Raw genomic sequence first — 20,771 nt, 5'->3', positions numbered from 1 at the left:
TGAAAAGTTTTTTTTCTTTTCCTCTCTGCAAAGAATTTTTATATATACAAGATTTATTAAGATGTTCATTTTTTTGCCTCGCCAAGATGTCCCAGATATGCTCCTAAAGACACTTAAGCATTTAAGACGGTCTGGAGAAATAACATTTCTTTTTCCCTCAAGATGTTCCAGGATGATCTATTGACACTCCAAGCAACTGACGTTTCTTTTTTTCTCCAGGACGTTCCAAGATGGTATATCCAAACGGACTTTTTTTTGTTTCTTTTTTCTTTTTTTAATTACTCTTTTCAGATTTTGTTGTAACTCCATCATCGCCAGTAGGCCCTGTCGTAGTACCCGAGTGTGAGTAGCAGGAGTGCAACAACTCAACACAACCAACGGCATTGCAGTGAGACGAAGGATGGACGAGGGAAGTGAATGAGAACAGTCATGTTTTCGACTAAGACGTATTAATAGATGGCGAAGCTGTTAACTTCTCAATTATAACTCTTTTTTCATTTCTAAATAATCATCACTGTATCTCCATCAATAACTAAATAAATACAAATTTGTAATTTCTGCGTAACATTTAAACACATACAGATGTGTGTATATAAATAGAAATTAGTTTTTAGCTCAAAGGGTGTTAGCCTAGAAGGGCTATTAATTTCGTTTTGGCATTTTGCGTGTAAATATGACGAATTTTTATGAGCTCTTTATCTTTTCATTGCGACCATAAAAGTAACAAACTTTCACTGAATGGAAGAAAGCAGTTAATTCACGGACTTAAAATTCCACGCAGAAGTTACAGTTAATTTCTGGATCCAGAACCAACGAAAAACGGGACGTAATGAACTATACAATAATGTTTCAAAAATAATTCAGTTTATTTCCACTTATATGTGTAGGAAAGGGTTTTCATGAGTATACCTCAAATAAAGGCAGAGAAGCGAATTTGACTTGATATATGTGCCGATTTCTGACATAATATTACTAGAATACATCAAAACATAGAGCAGATGTGCAAAATTCACCAGGCTCAGCCATGTCATTAATGCAAATACCAATATTTATTTAATTTTTAATAAATAAAATAGGGATTATATAAACTCAAGCAGCCTTAAACTATTGAAAACAAATTTAAATTTTATTCTGTTAATTTAATTTATTAATACCAATATAAAAATGCATGGATTTTAATTAATTGTGTTTAAAACAATATAACCATACTGGTAGAAAAGTATGCTTAAAGGACAAGAGGCAAGAGGGAGGCGGTCCGTAGAAAATTCAAATTTATAAAAGTGGTTCCCATTTGAGAGTTTCGAGAAACGGTCATAGTAATCTGGTACCATTGTTAGTGCTGCCATCTGCTGGAGATAATATATCATTTGGAATAATAGATACATTTAATGCCAGCAGGGACTAATTTCCACAGGTGTAAAAAGCGCGATAATTTATTCAGACTTTCCAGGTTTGAAGAAACTGCATTTTTTAATTCCACATAAAAAGTGAAATGCCTCTTCAAGACGGTTTAGTCCAATTTTATTCTAAACCAACCTACAATATTTAAAATATGCATTTGAAAAAGTATAAAATTTTAAACTCTGTGTTTCAATTGTTTCAATTTTTTTTTTTGCCTCTCCTTAAAAATAATTTATTCAGTTATATTAATTAATCAGAAAATCAGAAATAATTATAATTAAAAATTATTTCCAAATTTGAAGAAACTGCATTTTTTAATTCCACATAAAAGGTGAAATACCTGTTCAAGACGGTTTAGATTTGGGTTAGTTAGTTGCATTTTCATGCGTTAATTAATAAATTTCAAAAATTATTACTGGCTGGAGATTTATGTTAATCTTTGCTTTAATAGCTTCATATAAGCGATATAAGCGTCATATAACAGCGACTAGTTTTTTAGTGGCGCAGCGTACAATTAAATTTAAAACAATTTTTAAATGGTGCAGCTGATTATTAACAAATATTATTTTAAGATGAAAAGAGGTAATAATAAATTAAAATGAAGAAATAATGGCCTATTGTAAATTAGAGTTTTGAGTTACAGTATATATTCTGCTTATATGCGTGCATATCTCAATAAACAAATAAAGTAATAATCCTTGAAGAACGTTAAAACTGTATTTAAGTTAAGGGCACGGGACATGTTAAAATAGAAACAAGAAGTGAGTAAGAACAAAGTGATGGATTACTGAAGAAATTTAGAACTGAAAATTTGCCACGGAAACATGGATGAATGGAAATTAATTCAGAAATATAAGAGTAATAGCTGGTCAATTTATTTCTGCAAGCAAGCAGAAATTATTGAGACATTCACTATAACTCTGCTTTTACTTCCTTGTAAGAAGTGAAGGAAGTATTGTAATCCCAGTTACAGAGATGTTTTAAATGACTAAAACATTGGTGTTTTGGTAATGGCAAGTGTAAAAAAATCAGTTTTCAATAAATAGCGAAATCTAACTTTTAATGAGATCTCCTAGTTCCTGTACTGTATTTGGGAAATGCTTTTACGGATTGTGAAAAACTAAATCTAAAATAAGATTGACTCTCGTGTGAAAAAAATTGATCGGGATATTTAATTTCAAAATTTTCAATTTTTGACGTCATTTTTAACTTGCCTTGATGGATCAGTTCATTAAGCTAGAATAATTCGAGAAAATAAGTTTAGACGAAGTGCAGCATAAAATTTAACTAATTTAATAGGCCGTACAAGGAAGTCATGTGGTAACCGCATCAGAATTTTTATGCTGTGACCCTGATTACGTTCAGGAATTTGAAATAAAAGTTAAGAAGAAGAAAAGGCCGAAACTGTAATATTTAAGCAATAAAAATTTAAATAGTAGGTTATTAGTCAAAATTTAATTGTATAATTATCTAATCAGGAGTAAAATTATGTAACTACGAGAATTCTATTTCTTAACCCAAGGTTATACTGACGCGGTGAATTGTAACAGCTATGTTTGTTATAATTTTTAGCCTAAAGGAGCGTTAGCTCAGAAGGACTATTAATTTCGTTTTGGCATTTTTGCGTCGATTCACTGCAAATGTCCATATCACTTTTCAAACTGTTGCCACCAAATGTTGTCACCTGTGTTATATTTAGAGAAATCAAATAATGAAGAATCTGCATAAATATATGTATGTTTCTCGCATTGTAATAAAACAACGGTATCTAGATCCGTCCAATTTTGAATAACGTAATCCTCCTCCGTATATGAACATCTGAAAGCCCTAATTTGGTTTGGTTTATTTAATTACGGCAAAGCACACTAAGGCTATCTGCCTAAGGGGAGGGATGCCATCGTGGAGGACTTTCTAAAGAAAACTGGCTCGTATATATGTTACGCATGGGGAAAACCACGAAAACGCCCATGCAGCTAGCCCGTTCCCGGTATTCGAACCTCGGACCGAACTACCAGTGTTCAGCGACTTTACCGCTCGTGGGCCGCCCTAATCTGGAATTTGTTTTTTATTATCGATTTCATACTTTTTAACACTTTAACGAAATTTTAATTAAGAAACTTCACTATTTCAAAGCGAGCAATGGCAACATTGTACGGAAAAAAAAATAATCGCCAGTGCGTGAGACTGTGTATCGGAAATTCTAAAAGATATGCTCGTTTTAAAATTATTTTGAGATATTGCTGTTGAATTGACTTTTATAGTTTAAGGGCGAAGAACATGATATTTAATAAATAAAGGTAACGCAGAAAACGTTAAACAAGGTCCCTTTGGGCGTAATGTAAAATCAGAAAGCTTTCAGATTTTTTTATTAAAATTTATAAACGCATATTTATTTTTAAGTTGTTAAAATTGCATTAGTACTTAATGGACTGTTATCATTATCCATTTATATTATTGGAGATGTGTAACGACTTTCTTTATGCTATAAGTTGAGTGCTATTGTATAAAGTTTTACAATAGAATGTGCAACAATGCAACTATGCGATATTTATATCGAATATGTTATTCAGTGATCAAAAGTTATTATCATAATCCTGTCAATTCGATGCAGTATCTTATGTTTTCTAAATATAATCTAAACAGGCCCTTTAAAATCTATACGCAATTTAAAAGTGTTTGATAAAATATCATATAGTGCAAAATATGTATTAAATTCCTTTAATTTTTAAAAAAGTAGTTATTTTTTGTTTCATATACAAACTAACGAAGCTAAGGATATATAGCAAGAAACAAACTCTTAATTCACTCATCAATAAACTTTATTAATTCAGACAACATATACAAATAAGTTCAATAAACACTGAAAGTTTATTTTAAATACGTACATCATTCCATTAAATAACATACAGCTAACAGTGACTCAACACATAATAAAAGTATCTTTCTTCCAAGATAACGTATAACAACGGTTACTCATTTGAAGATGAATTATTACATGTATTCCTTAAAGAGAACTTTCAGCGAAAGCACCAATTTCTTGGGGTTTTTTTCATCTTTGTTTAAGGACATTTGTATACATTTTTGAAAATTTTTTATATATTTATTCTTCTTTACTATACTATTTTTCATTTAGATTTATGAAATTACATTCTCATACAATATAGTAATAGCACCAAAATAGATCACATTACAATACTTTTACGTATAAACACTAGATGGCAGCACTACCTTTTTACAAACTGCCGGTAGTCTTTGGGATAGGTGAGTGCAGGCAGTATAACACTAACAACGTCACGGTTCGCAATGATCACAATAATTGGAAGTTGGACGAAAATGAGGTGAAGTAAGAATATTAAATCAAGTAAATGTATTAAGCAAAAGAATTTTAGATTTTTTTCCCCCCAGAAAAGAGGCAACCATAAACATTTATGACGTCAAGTTTAACAGGTGAATAGAAAATAGCTACTGAAGAGTGTAGCAAAGCGGAAAATCTTTATTTCTTAACATTTTATTTACAAATTTTTTATGAAATGGACAACAAAGATGAGATTATTTTAGTATGGCAAAGCATAGGATGACTATCTGATGTAGACGTTTCCATGGAGAACTTTTTAAAGGAAACTGGCTCTTATTCACGTTACATACGAGAAATATCGTTAAAACCAGCTGCATAGCCAGCCCGTTCTCCCGGGATCGAACACTCAGCATTACCACTCGTTCATCGGAAAGCATCTAAGCATTCTGCACCGCGCCATGCGTATAGGGAAAAATCCTTACTTGTGGTTGGACATACTTTCCGGACATCATTTTCTCTTTGCATAATGGCGTTTAGGTGGGATTCATGCGGTTTTCTTTTCGTTGAATGAGGCGCATGAGTGACACAGAAGATATCGTTTGTTTTATTTGAAAGGAAAAAACTTAGCTGCAGCTTTCCGAAGATGGCTTCCTGTTTCATGGGATAATAAAATTGTAAAATCTTTCAAAGATGCTTTTAATATCAGAAGCAATCTGAAGCGCTTAGATAATATAAATAGCTGAGTTCATGAATTTAGTGCAAAAGCCAAAACACGACAATCTCGATCCAAAGCCATTGTATTCTAGTAAGTATATTATTATTATTGCAATTTTGTTGCATTCTGTTCCTACCACATTGCAGAAAATATTTCCTTTGCAAATGTTATTTCCATGTTAATGGACATGTTATGACATTTATTTCCATGTTAATGACATGGACATGTCCATGTCATTTCTAATATTTTGTTGCCTTAAATGAAAGAAAAAAGTGCATTCAGTATCGTTGTTGAATTTAATATACGTATATAAGAAAAGAAAATTTCTTCTCTGACAAACACTATTTTTATGCAAAGGTACAAAAGATGTTACACATTAAAAAAAGGGCAATATTCATAAAGTAATATTAGTAAGTGTTAAATATGTATCTATATTTCTCTGTTACAAACCTAGATTAGTATAACTTTAAAAATAAATTTTACTTTTTCAGACTGATTATAAATGTTGTGAATTTACTCTGTACTATGTCAGCTTCCAACGGCATTTTCTTTCTATTTCCGAAAACTGACTTGTCTCATTCTTTCGGAGATTGCATCTACAGAGAATGGATATATATAATGAACATGAAATAATGAATTAATAATCACAACACCTTTAATGCGAAGAGTTTTAAATTAAGAATACGTAATACTAATATTAAAAGTCTCTGCACTTAATATTAATACACATTTAAGGAGTTAGCACAAGAAGAAATAATACTTTTTCTCTCTAGAAAATAATAGCATTACATTTTTTATGTTAAATTTACTACACTACTGTCTTGTAAGAAGTGTAATCTCATAGCAACAAAAATACACCGCAGGTAAAAATTTTTTCAGCATTGCTATCAAAATGTGAACAAACGTACGAAGATGTACCCTCGAACCCAAGCAAAGTCAAGGCGTTCCTAAGCGTAGAGGAAACGATGTTATCGAAAGCCATATCCAATCACGAAGACGGATTTTTTCCCATGTGCGTGGCGCGGTACAGAATGCTTACATGCCACCGGGACAGAGATAATAAAGGATTTGATTTCTGTTTCAACCAGTCAAGTTTTCATGTTGAATCATCTGATAATCCAATTGACCCATAGAGTACTCTTTCATCACCAGATGATCTTGTCCCTCCAAACGACCAGATGATCTTGTCCGGTCCATTAATTACTGTCAAACATCACTTCTGACTAACAACTATCCAGTGGCACCATATTAATTCAATCTTGTAGCAATTCATTCATCCGAGCGAGAGATGCGCCGCATCAGCCAGTCAGCAAGAGGTGCACTTCCCATGTTATATTTTACGTCAGAACTTCTCTCCCGCCTGAGAGTCTCTTTGAGCGGGGGCCACTGGGATCAGAAAGATCGTTATACTATGCTGCCGGTACGAACATCTTTTATGTGAGTAAAATAAAATATATTTTATGTTTAATACTGTTCCATGTTGCTTCATTCAAACACAGGAGTCAGATCAACCAATGTCCTCTTTAATCTTCTTAAGATATGGATATAACTAAGAATCATGAATTATTATTTTATTTAATACAGAAGTTAAGTAAATTATATTTAGTTGGAAGAAATTTACATTAGTAAGGTTTAAAAAATAAAAAGTTATGTATTTTTTTAATGTATGGAACGTTTTCTCCTGTTAAATTGTGTATAAAAGTGTCATTCTTTATTTCAGGTGCTTCAGTAGTTAAACAACGGATCATAAAAAGAAAGCTGTCGTTTTTTATTACAACGAGAGAAAATAGTGTATATAAGTACAAAAAGTAGCTTCCTTAAACAAGCACGATTTTCTTGCGTTAATTCTGAAGAAAATTTTCGACGTTCAGCAGCATACTATCTAAAAAATGTAAAGGTATTTTACCTTTAAAGAGTTTTATTTTTATCAAAATAATTTTCAGTATTATACGAGCTATTGCTGAAATACTTTGAAAAAGGTTAAGAATGAGAGAGAGCGACAAAATGTAACAAAGACATAAAGGTTTCCAGTTCTCAAATCCCTTGTTTTCTTCCAATTTTAGTAACTAAGAGGGAGAAATATTCGTATTATAAAAGAAAACTGTATTCCTCTAAACTGAAAGCCAACTATGCATCTTGCTAACTTATAAATTAGTACTTAGACGCCCTGTCGGAGGTTCAGGTAATAAGAAAATTTATTTTATTTTCATATCGTCTTTAAATTTTGTTTCCCTTCCAGACGCCCTGTCGGAGGTTCAGGCAATAAGAAAATTTATTTAATTTTCATATCGTCTTTAAATTTTGTTTTCCTTCCTTAAAAACCTTGAAATTAAGGGTCTACCTGTCATATTTATACGTACATTTAAAGAGCAAAAATACTGGAAAAGATTCAATGAATCCACACATCTGATTAACATTCACTACCTCAACTAAATGGTTAATTATTAAATATTTTAATCAAAAATCGCGTTCAATGGGGAGTTTTTTACGTTTCAGGGTATTTTGAACTTTTTGAGAAATTAATTTAATTTTTTATAAGAACTGTTATTATTAGCCCTTTTTAACTTCTTATATTTTTTAACCGATTCTCTTGTGAATAAAATTTTATTTTAATAATTTTGCTCAATATTAATAAAATTAAAAATGTATTTTAAAAAATCTTTTATTACTAGTGTCTGATTTCTTGTTGCTGTTTTAGTGAAAAAGAAATTAATTCCTTTATTGTCATTTTAAAAAAGACAAAAGAAAACTAAAGTTCCATAATAATAATCCCAGGTTTTAAAGAGAAATCTGCTTTCTTAAACATGAACTTTTATAACTTAGATATCAATATTAGATATCAATATTTCTTTATACTTACATTTTAAATGTAATTCAAAATTACCGAATAATGTGGCCAGTTTTATTTACTAAATACTTTCTTACCAAACATATAATGGCATTCTTCTACAAATTTTTATTTCATTGAACTGGTAGCAAATAGTTTAAAATCCCATTATTTAGTAGAACTTAAATTATCTTGTTAAAAACCCATCCGAAGAATGGGAAATACGGATATTTTTTGCCCGCAACTTAAATACATATTTATTGAAATGCAAGGGTAGAAATTTAGAATTATCATTTATTGTATTTTATTTGAAAAAAAGCATATTCAATTAAAAAAAAATAGGTCGTGAAACCTCTCTGAAACTACTACTCACGAATCTAGATCATTTTGGTCATCTATGGAAATGGTTGACTTAGGAAGGTGACGTTCAATACGGTGTTCCTTTTATGCTCTCAGAAATACTGACCGCTTTTAGAAATTCTCATTTTAGGGAGGCGGTAAACAACATCAGGCTTACTAAGTGTTATTTTTATATTAAAATAAAATTGAAACGCTCTTTTTAAGACAAAATTAGCAAAGAAGTAGTTTTTTATTTCCCAAGCGCAAATTTCATTTTCATTTCAGCTAAACTAAAGCAGTAAAATTAATTTTATTATTTATATAGGCCTTTAATCTAAACACATAATTCCGTTTTTGTTTTACCTGTATTAAATTAAAAGAAGAATAAGGAACTGAGAATTAGAATCATATTAATTTAAGTAAAAAAATGCATAGCATATTTCTATTCAACTGAAACTAAGCTATCATACTTTATTCACACAAAAAATCCGTAAATAACAACTAAAACTAATATAAATTAATAAATGCTTGTATTACAAAGTTGAGGAAACAATTAAACACATGTAAATAAATTAAAAGCAAACTGAAATTTACTGAATCAGAAAGGACAAAAAGCGATGTGGATAACTGGATCTTTGGATAAAGGCAGTCTGAATAATCGAAGTTAAACAGAACGACGGAAAAAGTGAACACAGAGAGGTAAGGATATTTTCTTGAGGAAAGCAGAATAAACATAATTTTGGTTTCTATGACATTTAAGCTTAAATTTAATTTTTTAAAAAAGGTCTTCTTATCTTTACAAAGCGATTTTATATCCAAGATGTTCCGTATCATCATTTATGAAAATTATATTATATTTAAAGCTTAATTTCATGAAAAACATTTATGAAACTTGATAAAACATTTTACATTTTTGTATCATTATCAAGTACACCCAAAAAGTTTCACACTGATTTATTATACTCATGAATGATTATTAATAATAATAACAATTATAAACGTATAGCTCATGGCTACCATGTTTTACCTGGATGACAGTAGGAAAATGTCCTACGATTATGAATAATTACATTTTAGTTGTGTGAAACTCGCAGTCGTCTGGACTGATTACGGCTGGTATATCTAAATGCACAAAGCGATTTTTGACTGGATGTGGAGATCCTCTGTGTGTTGTACTGTGAGAACTGCTGCTATAGTTTTTGCAGCACTGGCCACTGTCGTCACTAGATGTTGATTCGCGGAAGTGACGAACTGTTTTCCATAGGTGAATGGCATCATCTGCTTCCTGGTCTTCCCAACCGGAAGTTGAAAACACATCCTGTTGACTGCTGAGATCACTTGGACGAAGGACTTTCATAGAATTATCGGTGGACATCTGAGAAGACTGTGAATTATTCTGATTCCAATACCTGGTACCGCTAGAGAACTGCAAAGGGGGAACATTACATGAAGAATGGCGATTTTTTTCCTTTCGCGTCCATTCATTACAACAACCGCAACGCTTGAGCAAGATTAAAAAATCACGTCTATATTGAGTGGTGAAGATGGCGTACAGAAATGGATTAGCACATGAATTTAAGGGGTAGAAGAACACCAGAAGAATCTTCGAGTTGGTCACATCAATAAGCGGGTAACCTGCCACTGCCGTAGTGGCGAAAAACGCTACTGGAGCCCAACATAAGAAGTCAGTTATCACGAGCATTGCCATTCGTTTAGCTACTGCCATATCATTTGCAGTGGCCTTACTCTGATGTCGTATGACTGTCATGTACATATTACCATAACAGAAGAAAATAAACAGAAAAGCCATGGAATTAGTAAAAAGCAAAATCATGAGGTATACTACATCCTCTGTCTGTTGGTTCTTCATCGGGAGACAGATGCTTGTACGAGAGTAGCCATTTACATTCACTAGCGGCAGGAAAGCCATGGTGAGAGCAAAGATCCATCCCATGGACATGATGTTAGCAGCTCTGCGCATCTTCAGTCGTTTGTTTAAATTGATGGCGTAAGTAATAGCATACCAGCGTTCAATAGAAATAACAGTTAGAGTGTAAATAGACAATTCAGTGGCGAAAACAGTCAAAAAACCTGCTATCTGGCATCCGTATCCTGAAATGTAAAATGTAGAAGAGATTAAGAATATACATAATACATTTCTAATGAGATATATTTGAAAAAAGGCAACAACAAAAAAAAAAAAAAAAAAAAAAAAAAAAAAAAAAAAAAAAAGTATGAAAAATTCACAGTTTTTCTTTCGATAATCTATCACTAAGGGACATAGGCGGCACATAAATAGCTATAAGTAATCTTTTATAGGGAATATAATAAAAGTGAGTCTTTTTAATTTAATGCACGTAGATATCAAGCTTTGTAAGGAAACTAAAATAAGTGTTCGATGCAATGGAATTCAATGCTTTTTTCATCGTAAGATGCGAGTAATTAAAAATAATCTTTCTGAACAGTATTTTACTTCTTCATTTGTTTCATGCTTAATAAGTAAATAAGATTACCAAAGTCTCGTCAAATACATTTCTAACATTTCAGATTTCTGAATATTATTGAGATTGAAGTTTAATAATAAATCGGTATCTTACTTTATATGGGCAAATTTATGGGCAATATATTCACATTTTTTCTCTGTCAATACCTTTTATCAAGAACAATGATTCTTGTTGCGCATCATCAATGAGTCAACCTTATTAAGCAAAAATGCTTACACCTTTATTTAGTACTATTTTGAATCTCTCGTCAACCGATATACGTAGCAAAGGAAGTAGTGTTGTCGATTCAAAAATATGAGAGTGCGTTTTCAGTAAATAAGCTTGAATTAAGATCCCCACAACACGTTTTTGGTATTTTTACAACGATGTCTATCTGCGAGTCCGTTATGAGTGTGACGAATTTTTGCCTTCGATAATTCTTATATGAAACTCAAAAAAATTTCTACTTCGGGATTTAGGCGTTCTACGTTCATATGAAGATTCAAATTAGATTTGGAGTAAAACTGGACAACCGGAAGGGTTATTTTAACAATCTTTAATGGACAGTTGGAACTGTTATTTTACTGGAAGCTTATAACAGTTTTTAATGAAAACCTATATTAAAATACAATCCAAACCTTTTCAGTTTCAGTATTTAAGACATTGATGTGAATGGGAATAGCATATTAGATTTTGGCTAAAATATATAAGCCTGAAGTGATATTTTACTTGAAGCTCTTAACAGTTTCCGCGAAAACAATATATTATGACATAATCTAAATCTTCTTAAATTTGATATTTAAAACAGGTATGCGATCGAGAACAACATATTGCATTTATAAGCACTAAACGCATTCTTGAAATTATGCTACATGAACCAAGAAAAGCTCATTCTGAAGACAAGCTGCCGTTATAAAACAATTAAATGTATTATTCTCAAACCTCAGTTTTGGGTCCGTTTCACTTTTGTGACGAATCTTTTTTTAAATAATAGAACGTTTCCACAATATATTATCGGCATATTATTAAGAAGATTTTTTTTATCAGAATTTTTTGTTCCTGATGAAGGGGACCTGTTTTGACCTCGAAATCGATTGGAATTTTATAAAACTTACGCCGAATACAAGGTTGTCGATTTGCCTGTTTTATTTTAAAAGAAGTAGATTTTAATAGAAAGGACTAAAAAGAAATGCATGGCAAAATTTAATGGCATTTAATGGCAAAATCTATTGCGACTTAAAGGTAGGATGCTTTTAAAAATTTTGTGACAGTTAAGTCATTAATTTGCGAGTCTAAAACGCAACACCGCTAGTGATACAGTACGATCGATGCCTATATTTTCAAATTAAAGTATGAGAACGGATGTGTACATGAGTATTTATAGTTATCATTGTCCCACTGTATAGAAAAGTAGAATAATAAAAAAATGAGTAGTGTTTATAGTTAATATCGAATCATAAAGTTTACATGAAATTGGCGGGAGGTCATATGATGGCCGCATTAGTTTTTTTTTTCTCACAAGTTCATTTGTTTTCAGGATTTGTTTTTGAGTTCTTTTATTTAAAGCATTTCCATCGCGATAGAGATTTTGAATAAAATGTAAGTGGACGTCTGTCCAGACAAATTTTTGATAATGTCTTCACTAACACTGCAGCCGTATAGCAGCATTAAATGCTGGTTCTACTACTATGTCCGCTGCCTTCAAGGTAGCAGTAGAGGTCAAATTTTTGCTACCAATTGATTAACAAGTACTTCAGTAGATCATTCAGACTGGACATCGAAATTTTTCATCACAATTCCGATGACTATTGAATGACCTCTTGTCCAATTTGAGTTTGTAGTTCCGATGTCCAGTTGGAACGATTTGTTTCAGCATAAGCATGTTGCCATGTTTGAATCTAAATTACTTTGATGAGATAGAGTAGCTCATATATTTATTCGTCAGAAATTGATTCTAAGATTTCAAACATTTCTTACTTTACTTTAAATCAGCGTTTCCCAAACCTTTTGATCTGCGAAAATCTTTCTCGAATGAGCTCCTCTAGCAGAGCTCCTTAGGCCCATCTCATGTCTTAGAACTGCATTACTTGGTTAGAAAAGAAAGTATAGATAGTAAGGGATTGCACAGTAAGGAGATATCTTAAACCGCTATGCAGTGAGCACGAAATGAAATTGTATATTACAATTTTTAACTTCAGTAAGGGAATGCACAGTAAGGAGATATCTTAAGCAGCTAATGCGCACGAAATGAAATTGTATATTAAAATTTGAAACTTCGTCGCAACGTCTTAGTTTATTTTCAGTGTGATATTGTCAAAAATTAGCCATACATTAAAGTTCTTCCAGAGTTCAATGATATGCAATTATTTGTGTTACAGCAGATATTTTAAAATATTCCTTACAGCTCTATTACGATAAAGTAGGTTTCTGCAAGTTAATAATTAGATGCAGTTTAATTCAAACACATATTAGCTATCTAAAGTGTTCTTCCTTACAAAAGAAAATTATTACTTAATTTTATTATTATTAAACTAGAGTACAATGTAGTTAATTAATACGTAAGTAACCTATAATAAGTAATCTAAATTAATACGTAACATAAAAATAAAGTTTATGAGACACCAGTGGCTGCTTTTTTGTCAACGCCTCGAGACAAACATCTTAAATCAATGAGCAACAAAGCGACACTTGGTGACTTCCATAGTCTTCACACGCTAATGTATACAGTCTGCTTTTAGAAAGCTGCAGTTTTAGACAGTTTATTATTTTTGAGTATGAGTATTTGCTAGTTACGCAACCAAGCTCCTGTAGGAAACAAATGCTCAGAAAAGTAGCGGATGAATCTCCAAGAAGTCACTGTAACATAGCTATGAGATTTCACTGCGAATTGACTCCAAATCAGGAAGTTACATATATTTATATGGGGCTAAGTTTTGAGCTAATTTGTGAAGACTCCAAGAATTCTCGAAGGAAGAAGAAGCTTCTCGAATGTGCAGTTCCAAGCAATGGCCAAGTATCATCTGTTAGAAAGCGACACACAATTCAGCTAGGCGAATTTCAGCTTTCAAAACATATTTCTGTTTTGATTCTATCTTATTCTTCAATTTCCTTCAATTTTCATTTGTGTTTTATTAGTGGAGCAGCCATAGAGCCATTGAGAAGTTAAAGCGGAGAGCCCCTGCTTTAAACAATTCTAGTTTAAAAATGAACACATGAAGTATATTATTTAAAGCAGCTTGAGAAGCACCATAGTAATATTTATATAACGTTGGCTAGATGATAAATTAAACTCTCAATATGCTTGACTTATTCACATTATTTATTACAGAATCACTTAATTTTACAACATATTGTTATACAAAGAAGAAATCTCAAAATTTACAAAGGAAACGCAAAAGATTAATATGTGTAGAAAAATAAAAATTACGCGCATATAATAATAACTTTCGTGATAGTTTAGGATTTTATAAATGCAGCCTGAAAATATTTTCGTACACGTGTAAGATAGATATTCTTTTATTTGTTAGGAATCCATAATGCAATTATATATATTATTATATATACGTGGTTGTACGAGCAATGAGGATTAATTCTCTCATCTTTCCCTTATAATGTTGCTAGCTTTCTTTCAGAAAGAGCTGCCAGGGGTTACAGAACTACTCAGACGTTCTTATCGCAAGGGATTATTTAATAATTAATCTGGTAAGACTGAATATGTATCCTCTATTGCATGAAAACAAACACAATAAAGATTCTTTCTTATCGGTTCTTTTGTTCCAGTATTTGTAAGGAAAGTGTTTCTGAAAAGTTGAATTCTATTAGCAAGTACAAGCGCTGTAGGCAGGATGTTTCAAGAAGCTTGAGAAATAAATGTCTCTTGAATAGTTTGTTGTGAAACTATGTTTTAGTTTAAGCAATGAATCAAATATTTTTAAATTGAGCAATTTTGTCTCCCATGTTTCGTAAAAATGAAGAAAAATTAAGTTTTTATAAGTTGTTTAAATTTTTCTACAAAGAATATTCCAATTAATAGTGATTATTTATCGTAATAAAGATATTTTGTTTTGTAAAGGTTCTGTAACAGGCAAAAGGAAAAAAAAATGTCTAATCCGTGACTTCAAGTCGCGAGACTTGTATATTGCCAGAGCTTGCAATATATCAGATTTTCTTATTAGCGTGAAACAGGAGCACATTGAACACATTTATTTAGCCTTCAACAACTTTCAGAGGATGGCAGACCTCTTTGAACATCTCAGATAACTCATAATTCAGGAATGGAACACCGTTCGCTTTGTTATTGACGGTCGACAATTTGAATACTTAATTTGAGATATATCATGTGGATGGCAGCACGCGACATTCATGGATACGTCTTTATCGTTCAATAACGTAAAACAATATGTAGTGTAACGTTCAGCGTGCATAGTAAAAAATAAAATGTTGTCTGATATGTCTGTCATTCATCTCGTATTTTCAGATCTTCAACTTGTTGAGTATCTGGTGGCACTTAATCAAAATTCTAATAGATATGCATGAATTTACAATACACTCATTACTCTTTTCTGTTTGATTCTGTTACTTTCCTGTCTGCGATTTCTTTCACACAGTCGGCACGGTACGACAAAACATATTAGAGCTCTCTAGCTAAAGGAAGTGCCTTTGTGGAGGACTTTCTAAGGAAAACATACCACCAAGCAGTGTGTTTGCTGCGATGTGAATCCTTTTTAAACTACCAGTGACCAGCGGTTTTGTTGAGATAAGCCTACTACTCGGCTGCTGATGGATTCGGCTTCTTTTGAAGGTTGCTCTTATGCTGCTCTCTGATTATTCATTGGGAACCGCTGACGGGTGAAGTTAGATGGTCAGAATACTTTTAGGTGTCTGGCATTAAGGTAGTTAAATCTCTAGCGATTTTAGTCCAACTATTGATTTAATTTCGAAATAATTCTAGTTTTCCTATTGTAAATTATTTAAAGTTGTATTTCACAAGTTTGGGTCCAAATAAACTTTTAATCATTTCAAATTAAGTTGCAAGATCTGTATTCATGTGCTGGCAATAATGAAACCTGTGTAAACTAAGCCTTTGGTAGAAAATCAAGCTGACAGTTGCAGACTTTAAGTTCAGAGTGACAGTTTTCGATTGCTATGTTTCGATAAAGGTGCTCATATGGTCGGATGTTACTAGATATGCTTTTCTTGCACAGGATTCAATTTGGAATTATCTGTAATCCACATTTAACCAATCAACAACAACTTCTGCTCAGACAATACTTTGGCGTTTCAAAGCACATCATGGACTATCATTATTAATCCTCAGATAGATAATAATTTCTAGAATTATATAACATTAAAACTCGCTCAAAATTGCGGTTCTGCATTTCTCCAGTCAAAATCAATTCTTAGTTCTCTAACACATATATCACATTTCATGAAATCTAAAATATAATTGTGTGAAGTAAAAGAAATTCATCACTGCCGCATCGAAATCCATAATAGAAAATTTGATAATAAGATTTACAGCACGTGTGCGCAACACAAAGATGTAACTTATCTAATAATTCCGTTATGTAACTCCACAATAATTAAATTGAGACATACGCAAAGCAGAAATTCGTGACAGTTCGCATTGGGAAAACAAGTCATTCTGTACATTCTTTTCCAAAAGTTTATAGACTCAACTTGTTTTAGAAAAATGGAAAGGAACACCAATACCAAATAACATCAACACACAAAAAAAAAAAAAAAAAACTATAACAAATTCTGAAAGCAGAATACGCCAAGCAGAAATTCGTGACAGTTCGCATTGGAATTCATTCTATACACTCTGCTCCAAAAGTTTATAACTTAACTATATTACGTGTTTTAGAAAAATGGAAAGGAACACAAATACCAAATAAAAATAATAATAAAAAAACTATATCTAAAAAAAAAAAAAAAAAAAAAAAAAAACAGCAATGTCGCAAAATAATTTTAAAATGAGCATATCTTTAGAATTTCCCATACACTTCCACGAGCTGGAGATAAAAAGGTTTTTTTTCCCCTCTCGTAGTGTGTTGCCATTGCTCGCTTTTAAATCGTTGAATTTGTTAATCAAAAATTCGTTAAAGACTTACAAAATATGAAACCGATAATAAAACAAATTTCAAATTTGGTCTTCCATATGCCTATATTCGCAGGTAGGATTACGTCATTTAAAATCTGATGGCTCTAGGTACCGTTGTTTTATCACAATGCAAGAAATTACATACATTTATGCAGATTCTTTATTACTTAATTTCTTCAAATATAATATAGGGCGATAGTATTTGGTGGCAACAGTTTGAAAAGTGAAACGGACATTCAGAGTGATTCAACGCAAAATCGCAAAACAAAAACATTAGTCCTTCAGGGACAAAGACCCTTTGGACTAATAAAAATAATAAAAAAGGAAAACTATATCTAAAAAAAAAAAAAAAAAAACTAAATCTGGAAAGCTTTCAGATTTTATATTACGCTCAAAATCATGTCTTTTTAGCGTTTTGTATATTAACTTTATTTATTAAATATCAAGTTTTTGGCACTTAAACCATAAAATTAATTCAACAGCAATATCACAAAATAATTTAAAAAGAGCATATCTTTGGAATTTTCGATACACAGTCTCACGCGTTCGAGATAAAAATGTTATTTTTTCCTTATAGCCATTGCTCGCTTTGAAATTGTTCAGCTTGTTAATCAAAAATTCGTTAGAATTTTAAAAAATATGAAATAGATAATAAAACAAATTCCAAAATTTAAATTTGGGCTTCCAGATGCCTATATTCGTAGGAGGATTACGTTATTCAAAGTTTGATGTCTCTGGGTATCGCTGATTTTCCACAGTGCGAGAAACATTCATACATTCATGCAGATTCTTCATTATTTAATTTCTTTAAATATAATGCAGGGCTGTAACATTTGGTGGCAACAATTTGAAAACTTATTAGGACAACTATTTCTTCTTATCTGTTTTGGAAACATGTAAGTGTCCTGAGTAGAACAGTGAGTTTACCTAAACTATGTTCTTTTAAACTGTAGAAGAGATGACAAGAAAAAAAAGGGTTTAGCTAACCTTTATCCTTCACAATTCACAGGTGCTCCCGCACTTCGGGATACAAAGATCACTACTTGTGGTCTAAACGTAAGAAAATAAGAACTACAAGCGAAATAAATTTAAATAAGAGCTAAACTCGATTACTTTACACAGACTAGTAATACTAAGATTGGCCTTTTAGATTTTTACGCAGTAGTACGCAAACTGCGGGAAAACTACAATACGTCTTCAATATCAAGAGGGCTAAACCTCTGGTCTTAAAGGCGGACAGCAACTGACTTGAAACGCGCGTGAAGTAAAGTGGCGGGAAGTCTCCCTTTCTTCCTCTCTCTAACTCTTCTTGGCGGAAAGCAACTTAAACACTTGAGAGTTTGCAACACAATTTGCATAAACAGACTAACGCGTTTACTCTGGCCGGGAGTGGAAAATAAGAGAGGACAGTAAAGTTTTAGAATAAAATAAACGTTGTTCAAGAGTTCTAAACCTCTGGTCTTAAAGGCGGACAGCAACTGACTTGAAACGCGCGTGAAGTAAAGTGGCGGGAAGTCTCCCTTTCTTCCTCTCTCTAACTCTTCTTGGCGGAAAGCAACTTAAACACTTGAGAGTTTGCAACACAATTTGCATAAACAGACTAACGCGTTTACTCTGGCCGGGAGTGGAAAATAAGAGAAGATAGCTAAGTTTTAGAATAAAATAAACGTTGGTAAAACTTAAGATCCTTGTAAATTGAAACGCCGTTTACAGTGAAACATCACAAAATGCCAAAACGAAATTAATAGCCCTTCTGGGCTAACGCCCTTTGGACTAAAAATCTGTTTATTTACATCACGTGCGACTCGCATTCCAGTAAATATTTAATTATAATAGCAATTTATATTTTAGAAAAATAAAAACACAGAATAATATACGTCCCAAAAGTTTATAGAATAATAGCATTTAACAAATTGTGATCAATTTCAAGTTACTTAATACTTCAAATTTGCCCCATTATTCCGTATGACGTCGAATACACGTTTCTCGCATCGAAAGAAGTTTTGTGATAACTTTAGTTCCGCATCGTACCATATACTCTCGATGGTTGCTTTTAAGGCATTTACGGAAGAGAACTGTCTTCCATTCTCCTACACTCTCCGAACATAATACCCTACACATTCTCGATCAGGTTAAAATCGGGGCTCATTATGGTCACTCAAAAACAGTGACATTTTCCATGTCTAGGTAATTTTTTGTTGCATTAGAGGTATGAATAGATTGTTACACCCAATTCCTGTCCTCCAGTATCTCCTGCAAATGCCATAAGATGGTCTATTTTTATTTCTATGTATTTAGACGAATTTTGCCGACCATCTACAAAGGCGAAACTCACCAGTTGAAACTGTAAGCTGCCGATACCATAACAGATCCATCTTCACTGTTCTTACTGAAATAGCTTCGAGGCTCTTTTTGTAAGTCATACCAATTATATGAATACCAGTCAGTGCAATCTAGTTTCAATTTTTTTTTCATCACTCAAAACTACAGATATCCATTTGTCACTATATGCTATGTGATTACAGGTGCATCGCAATCTCATTCATTTGAGAAGCGTTGAAAGCGGTAATGATCGAACCATTTTTACGTGAATCATATAAACAGATTCTTCAATTTCCCTATGAAAATTTTTTCCCCATATTTGCAATCTACAAGCCCTTGGAATTTGACGAACTGACTTTTTCTGTGTCGAAGCCATTCTTTGCATTCGCGTATCATTGCGACTATTCGTCACTCGAGGGTCTTCCTTAACTTGGTTTTGTCTGATGAGATGACATCTTATAAGACCTTACACGTTAAATCATGCATACAGATTGATTCAAAAGTTTCAAAATTTCTTAAAAAATCTTACCGTGCAATTTAAGGTTCAAATTATTGACTTCAGCATCAGAAAGTTGCGTAGCTTTATGCACACTTAAACGCAGTTCAAATTATCGTTTTTCTCATTTAAATTGGAGTTTTGAATGAGGGCATTATCATATAAAAGGCTTAAGTTCCCTATTATGATTTTTGATAATAAATTTGCATAAAATTAAACTTTTGAATACAGTTGTTTTCTAATTTTACTTTTTCTAAAAGACCAATTGATATTTTTGATAAATATTTACTCTAATGCAAGGTACATGTGTTTGTGCACATGTGTTGTCTCTCTCTGTTTTTTTTTTTGTTTTGTTGTTGTTTTCTCTCTGTTTTTACATCCTTGTACGAAGTAAAAAGGAAGTATTGTAATCGCGAAAAGTTTCAGGCAGCATATTTCAACGAAAATACGAAAATATCCATTTTGACCGCTATCGAATGCAATTTAACGAGGTTTTTACGTAATATCTGTACATAAGGACAGAATAAAAGACTCTTTTCCTCCAAAAAAATTATAAAACTGCTTTAAAATGAATTCTGAAAAGAATTTTTCGTGGCGTCTGTACGAACGTATGTACACTGATGGGACAAAAGTCATGGGATAGCAATATGCAAATATACAGATGGCAGTAGTATCGCGTAGAAAATGTATAAATGCGAAGTGCTTTGGCAGGGCTTTCATTTGTGTTCAAGTTATTCATGTGAAGAGGCTTTGACGTGATTATGGCCGCACGACGAGTATTAACAGACTT

The 20,771-nt window shown here is 32.3% G+C and overlaps 1 protein-coding gene across 1 annotated transcript in view; it reads right to left on the bottom strand.

The window, feature by feature from the left end:
- Positions 1–4,208: 4,208 nt before the first annotated feature.
- Positions 4,209–20,771, bottom strand: part of LOC118188513 (lutropin-choriogonadotropic hormone receptor-like) — a 458,217-nt gene continuing 441,654 nt past the window's right edge. Inside the window, exon 10 of the mRNA XM_085827357.1 lies at positions 4,209–10,689. Coding sequence (XP_085683483.1) covers positions 9,644–10,689 — 1,046 coding nt within the window. The 3' untranslated portion in view covers positions 4,209–9,643. The remainder of the gene's footprint in view (positions 10,690–20,771) is intronic.

This window comes from Stegodyphus dumicola, chromosome 1 (assembly GCF_044657685.1).
Source record: "Stegodyphus dumicola isolate Sdum_Otavi_A_Nest chromosome 1, ASM4465768v1".
NCBI classification, from domain to species: Eukaryota; Metazoa; Arthropoda; class Arachnida; order Araneae; family Eresidae; genus Stegodyphus; species Stegodyphus dumicola.
The sequence above is the reverse complement of the archived record's forward strand: the minus strand, read 5'-3'. Positions and strand labels throughout refer to the sequence as shown.